The 7500-nt window shown below is 46.2% G+C and overlaps 1 protein-coding gene across 1 annotated transcript in view; it reads right to left on the reverse strand.

The window, feature by feature from the left end:
- The window catches only part of kif5ab (kinesin family member 5A, b), a gene marked incomplete at both ends in the record, with an annotated part of 161267 nt that overhangs the window by 40951 nt on the left and 112816 nt on the right, over positions 1-7500 (reverse strand). Inside the window, 2 exons of the mRNA XM_084462694.1 lie at positions 5846-5992; positions 6740-6946. Of these exons, the coding sequence (XP_084318820.1) occupies positions 5846-5992; positions 6740-6946 (354 nt within the window). The remainder of the gene's footprint in view (positions 1-5845; positions 5993-6739; positions 6947-7500) is intronic.

A 7500-nucleotide genomic window follows, 5' to 3' on the forward strand; every position in this document is an offset into this window, starting at 1 on the left:
GTAGGATGCAAACAGGGAGTGTGCAGAGCCACTGATGCCTTTATCCTCGAGGGTGGAGAGGAGGATCTGGTGGTCTACCGCATTATCCCTTTCTATTCCAAACACCTTAAACCTTTGTCCAACCGTTCACATAGCTGTGCTAACCTACAGAATGGCCTCCAGGAGGTCCACACACCTAGAAATGTCTACTCCAGAACTACTCCTTTGTCCCTTTGTCTCCAAGAAATTGCCGCCTTTTCCCATGTCACGTCTGTATTCTCGGCCACGCCTGCCATTTCATATGACGTACAATGGATTAGCCAATCACATCCTGGAAGCGCCATACCTGTGTTTTGCTTGAATATAAGGCAGCGCAAGATCAAGAGGCTTCACTTCTCTCTGATAAACCACTCTGTTTTATCTTGAGGTCCTTTTGCAATCGTATTGTTTTCTTAATAAATCTGACTGAACCTTTTTGTGCGAACCTTGGCAAATCCTTTATTTTTGACTTAAGATCAAAACTTCTTCAACAGTATTCGGACACGGCCATGGACAAGGCAAACAATACACATAACCAGCAATAATATAGAAATATGAACTATAGGCGCAACACAGTTGCTACTGCCAAAAGCAGGAAGGAAAGCTAGAAAAATACTGCCTACGTTTTATCATTATCCTCCACATTTTTTTTTTGCTTCCCTCTGGAATATGTAGAGGTGGGTCGTATGCCCACCTCCCTTGTTCTCTGTAAAGCGCATTGTGTTGCCTCTGGGTATGAAATGCGCTATACAAATAAAGTTTTGATTGATTGATTGACATGAACACGAGTAGGCTAGATCAGGATTTCCCAAACTGTGAGGCGGTCCTCTCTGTGGGGCCCCTAAGAAATTCAAGGGAGGCGCGGAGGGATGGTTAGAAAAAAAAGAAGGAAAAACATGTTATTCAAAACATATCATTTAAAAATGTCTATGTTTTTATGAATGAAATGTGATTTTAAAGGTCAGAAGATTGAAATAATGGGAGAGATGTATACTAAATTTGTCCCCCCGCAGGCATGAATGTATTGTGCGAAAACGTCATAACGTTAACTAGCAGCAGGTGCCGAGCTAACTTAGCTGTGTAACGTTATGGGCTAGCTAACGCTGCCTTGCAAAATGGACAAATTTGGGGGGTTGGGGGGGCGCGGGTGTGTCACTGTTTTCAGAGGGGGGGCCCACATTGATGGAGTTTGGGAACCCATGGGCTAGATCATTGGGCTATGCCTATTCGTATGGCATGTAAAGCAATTGTAGCCTATATCAATATATGTTATTCTTTCAGCTGCAACCCCTAGACTGGCAGGGGACACTTAAAGGACAATGCTCGTTTTTGACAACCTGGTCCTTATTTACGACATATTATAAGACGTTTGACTCACCGAGATCACTTTGGTGTAGTTCAGAGGCATGTAGAAGAAATTTAAAATCCAGCGCGAGCCAGTATATCTGTTACGGTCAATGTGAGAAAACGGGGAATGTGAGCTTTTTCCCGGTTATTGCGCACATTCCCCGACCTCGCGGGGAATGTAGGAGAAACGTGCGTTTCTCACATCTCCCGGGTAATGTGCACATTCCCCGACCTTGCGGGAGATGTGAGAAATTGGTTAGTATTTCTCACATCTCCCGTACGGTCGGAGATTGTGCACATTAACCGGGAAATGCTTACAATTCCCGACCTTGCGGTAAATCTAGGAAAGCGCAACCGTATGCAAAACTTCAAAACGAGATTTACCGCAAGGTCAGGAATTGTAAGCATTTCCCGGTTAATGTGCACAATCCTCGACCTTGCGGGAGATGTGAGAAATACTAACCAATTTCTCACATCTCCCGCAAGGTCGGGGAATGTGCACATTACCCGGGAGATGTGAGAAACGCACATGTTTCTCCTACATTCCCCGCGAGGTCGGGGAATGTGCGCAATAACCGGGAAAAGCTCACATTCCCCGTTTTCTCACATTGACCGTAACATATCCATGTAAATGCGGTGGTCGGGGCACTTAGAATGCAGTTTCTAAAAATCTATTTTCTGCCGCGAAACGGTTGTTTATTCAATCTGTCTTGATGAATTGCTAGTTGTGCTTACATAGAGCATAGGCCTGTTGTGTTGTTTTTCACATGCCATGATCTTTAGAAACGTCTTTCGAAACGAAATAGCTTCCTCACTTGCTCCAGCACTCATTCGCACAGCGCGCAATCGTTGCTTCGATCGTTTAACCTTCTCACTGCAGGTAGACTAATAAAACGCAAGCCAGTGCATAGTCTACAGTCTACGACTGTAAATGCACAAGGCAAAATATGGCTCAAACAGCTGTCATTCTGCAATTTTTCATATGATATCGGGGAAAGCCAAAGACGTTTTTTGTCGGTTTGTAAAAAGTCTTCTTAAGAACCTTGCTGTTCGCACACAGCAGATTATTTTTTAATTCGCACACTGAAGTTCCATATAGAATCTTAACGTCCAGATGCCTTTTTCTAAGTGAATTGATGGGTCAGCGGGCAGTGATTCATACGTTTTGATCCATAATCTGGAACTTAACCTGCCCCGGAGCAGGTTAGCTCGGCAGTATAAGTTACCACGGTGATATAGCACGGTGAAAAGTGAACCACCTTCGTAGTACGGATAAACCAGGCTTGAACCTGAAGTTATTGCGCTAACCCCGTAATCCTGTTTCGTAGTACAGAGCCCTGCTCAGGGAAGCTTTGGAGGCAGCGGAGGCCTTACAGGTCGACCCCCCTCGACCCGCCACAACGGGATCCTCGAACCCGGTCCCCCCTCGGATACCGGTCCCCCCGGATCTGTCCCACCCGATCGAGGTGGTGCTGGTGCTGGTGGGCAGTAAGACCTGCGACAAGTTCTCCCATAGCCATTACGCTCGTAGTGTACAGTCTCTCCTGGTCCCCACACTAACAATTTTTCATGTTGTTTTTGACGCTAGTTTACGCAGAGACCCTCCCGTGAATGTTCGTAGCCAATCAGAAGCACAGTAGAGCGAAGTACAACTAACCAATCAGAGTAGGGAGGGTTCCCATATTGCATTTCCATTAGAATTTTGACACCAACAAAGCGTGCACGTTGTTGGTGAAAATTAAATGTCAAATGGCTTTTCATTATCATTTTCATATTCTCTGCGAATGTGTATGAAAATGTAAATGCAAATCACACAATTACATTTGAATTTTAATATTGAGTTAAAGAATGCATATAGAAGTTGAAAATGAAAATGCAATTGCAAATGCATTGCCACTTTGAATAAAGAGGCCAAAAAACTTTTATGAGAATGAAAATGCAATCCCCTATTGCATTTCAAACTTCCATACATAACTGGTACATGAAAATGGAATTGCAAATTACACGATTGCATTTTAATTTTTAATATTGAGTGAAATGCACGCAGAAGTTGAAAATGAAAATGCAACACCAATTTGCATTTTCAAATTGCATGACAAAATAAAACATTGAATTGCCAATTGAATAAAGACACCAAAAAACTTCCATAAACTACAGGTATTTGACATCCCGTATCACATTCTGTTCCAGTCATCACCAAACAAAATCTCAGAATTGGCTAGTTCTTGACGTCCCTCGAGTCAGTCAAGTTATTTAAATTATTGTTTATTGACCCTAGTGTTTGGAATGAGTTTCAAGAGACCTTTAAATGAGATACCTTAAGCCCAATTTATGCTTCGTCGAGCGAGACTTTTAAAACCATCGCTCGACACTTTTGAAGTCATGGGCGACACTTTTTTTGTGAAAAAAACATGGATGTATTAATAGAACTGGATACAGCCACTCCATTCACTGACCGCTATCAAAAGTGAAGGCCTATTGAACCGCGCCATCTTGGCAAATTCTGCGTCGTTTGATGTATGTCCGGTGACCTTTGTACTTGCGCAGTTGTGCTTTTCTGAGAAAAGCACAACTGTGCAAGTACAAAAGTCACCGGACATACGTCAAACAATGCGGAATTTGCCAAAATCACAACTGCGCAAGTACAAAAGTCACTGGACATACGTCAAACGACGCGGAATTTGCCAAGATAGCGCAGTTCAATAGGCCTTCTTCACTTTTGAGTTCGAACCCTGTGGGCTTGGAAATAAAAGTGTCGCCGAGGGCTGTCGCGCACCAACATTTTTTTCTAATGTTGCTGACTGTCACAAATTGTCGCTCAAGTGTGATTGGATAGCTAGATAGAAGGCTTGTGTGTTGCCAAGATATGCTTGTTCCGCAGTCTTGTTTTAGTTTTGGCTGTAATTTGACGTTAGGCTGTCAAGGAGTAGAGGAACGTCTCTCCCAGCTTGTGAGGAGATATCCCATCTATACAATTCATCCCTGCCCCTTCAGAGGTGCCCAAGTACTGCGGAATTCGTGGAAGGGAATCTTTCCCGATCAGAATGAAAACAAACCACAATGAAAACCGCTCTCTGAACAACCTCTTTACCTCAGAGTAAACTTTTTCCCTCAGAAAGCCACTTCTCTCAGAATGACAACAAATGCCTAACAGAATGACAAGCGCGCGGCTGACTGTTTCCATAGAGATGACACAAAGTGTCACCCGAAGCATAGATGCAACATGTCGAGCGACACTTTTTTTTTTTCGAGGGACACTTTTTTTTGTCGAGCGACATTTGTTGAGCGACACTTTTCAAGAAGCATAAATTAGGCTTTAGTCTCTGTGGGCAGTTTTAAAAATATGTTGAATGAAATTGAGGTGGAGGTTTTAAATAATGCTGTTATCACTAGCGTACACGTACCACTAGCAGTAGCCCTTCTCAGGAACTGTGAGTGCGCTGATGATGTAGCATCTGCTACCACAGTCCTTTCTACCAACATAGGACATTTTGACTTTAAAATAGTCGCCAAGACATATTTAAAAGTGTCAAATAAACATTTTAAAGCCACTCTCCAAAGCAGAAACGCCTATTTTAACAAACTATGGGTTTTGAAAGCTCAGCGCTACCGTTAAGTGATCTTTTTAGCCGTTTTTTTGTGGCATCGTCATTATTTTTGGAGGTAGTCTTCTTCAACTGCCATACAACACCGCATAGCGGACAGCGCCCTATCTGGTCGGAAATCCTCGAAACTACCTCGAAAAATAATGACAATGCCACAAAAACCGGGTTAAAAGATCACTTAACAGTAGCGCCGAGCTTTTAAAACCCATCGTTTGTTAGAATAGGCGTTTCTGCTTTGGAGAGTGGCTTTGAAATGTTTCTGTATTAGATTGTGTACTGTTTATATAATGCATGTATGTATGTATGGATCAAGAAAGACAACCCTTCAGGAATGTTATACCAGAAAGATATTTAATGTATATTTCAGACAGCCTGTTTATTGGTAGAACTCACCCAGGTATGGTGCACTCCCCCTTTCACTCACCGGTCAGGTGACCAGAAAACCCTCTATATAGTGCCCCCCTCACCTGTGGTGTTTATGACCTGATGAAGATGTACTGACATGGAAACGTTGTCTGCCTACACTGCACCTTAATAAAAGGCTCTGATAGCCGAGTGCTCCAGCGACTCCTCTCCCTACTTGGTACCACTGATGTCCCGCTCCTGAGAAGCACCGGCCAGCCTGCTACAGCTGAAGCGCGGCCAGACCTCTGTTTCTTTGAAATGTTTATTTGACACTTTTAAATATGAGCGCCAAGCGCCGCCAACTTGGCGACTATTTAAAAGTCAAAATTTCCTATGTTGGTAGAAAGGACTGTGGTAGCAGATGCTACGTCATCAGCGCACTCACCGTTCCTGAGAAGGGCTACACTAGCAGTAACTATTGGTAGACCCCGTTGGCTGCCCATCTGTAGTCCCATGCCCCGGGCCCTCACCAGCTTGATGTCCTTGTTGCCCACGATGGCGCTGAACTCACTCAGGTCCCTCATCAGGCCGTTGAGCACCTCAGCGATGCGCTTCCTCTGGTGCGCGCTCACTTCCTGGATACGCGACAGCTCCTTCTCCATGACCAGGAGGTGGGCCTAGGAGAGGAGGGGGAGGGGAGCTCTTTAAACCAGCTCGCAATCAATAAAAGCACACACATTTATGGGAGCCGATTAAACTGCTGACCCTTCTAGTCAAGAGGGGCAGAGAGGAGGAGGCGCAGAGGGAGAGGACATGGATAGCGATCAATGACGTACATTTTTCCGGAAGGACGTTCCAAACAGCGTGGTGGATCTGGAGGGGAGCGCTCTCTTCAGGGATGAGATAATAACATCTACAGTAAGCTACCGAGATCCCCAGAGGCTGATCAATAAGCTACAGAGATCCAGAGGCTGATCAATAAGCTACAGAGATCCAGAGGCTGATCAATAAGCTACCGAGATCCAGAGGCTGATCAATAAGCTACAGAGATCCAGAGGCTGATCAATAAGCTACCGAGATCCCCAGAGGCTGATCAATAAGCTAAAGAGATCCAGAGGCTGATCAATAAGCTAAAGAGATCCAGAGAGAGAGAGTGAGGGGGGGGAGGGGGGGGGGCATGATGGGACATGGTGAACGGAGAGGAGAGAGCGGGTTCCTATGGGAGCATGGGGGGTGGGGTAGTTGAGGAGAGGATTGTGGGAGACGAGACATGACAGTGGAAGCCCCCCCCCCCCCCCTGACCATCTCCTGTCCCAGCTTGGACGGACGGACGGATTGGTGAGGCGGGGGGATGAGGAGGAGGAGAAGGAGGAGGGATGACAGGTTTAAGATGGCCCCGCCCCTTTTCCCCGCGGCCAGCTCACCATCTTCTGGGCCAGCTCCTCGGCCAACAGCTTGTTCTGCCGGCCCTTCTCCTGCGCCTCCTGGCTCTTCTGGTCGTAGCTGACGGCCAGCTCCTCCAGGGCCTGCAGCACCTCCTGCACCTCCGCCTTGGCGCTACCGCTCTCCGCCTGCAGCCGGCCCAGCTCCGCCTGCACGCGCTCGCCATCCCCACGCCACGACGCCAGCAGCTGGGCGAGCCAGGGAGGACGGAGAGAGAGAGAGAGAGAGAGAGAGAGAGAGAGAGAGGCAGACGGACAGAGAGGTAGGAAGAGAGAGGAGGAGACGAGGAGGCAGACAGAGAGAGAGAGAGAGAGAGAGAGAGAGGCAGATGGACAGAGAGAGAGGAGGAGACGAGGAGGCAGACAGAGAGAGAGAGAGAGAGAGAGAGAGAGGCAGATGGACAGAGAGGTAGGAAGAGAGAGGTGAGGCAGAGAGAGAGAGAGAGAGAGGAAGAGGGAGAGAATTGAGGCAAAATATATGAATGAGAAAGATGGACAATAATGATGGATAGATAGAGATAGAGGGATAGACAGATAGACAGACAGGGATAGAGAGATAGAGATAGATATAGAGATTGAGAGACAGAAAGAAGGGTATAGAGATAGAGGGATAGAGAGATAGAGGAATAAGGGTGCGTGTCCACCAACGAGCTGTATGTAGCTGAACAGCGCCAAGCTCACAGCTGCGTAGAGAAGCACTAGAGCCGGGGTTTAGAGCTGGCTAGGCTACGCATGTTTTACAG

The sequence above is a fragment of the Borostomias antarcticus genome (assembly GCF_949987555.1).
Source record: "Borostomias antarcticus genome assembly, contig: scaffold_69, whole genome shotgun sequence".
Classification (NCBI taxonomy): Eukaryota; Metazoa; Chordata; class Actinopteri; order Stomiiformes; family Stomiidae; genus Borostomias; species Borostomias antarcticus.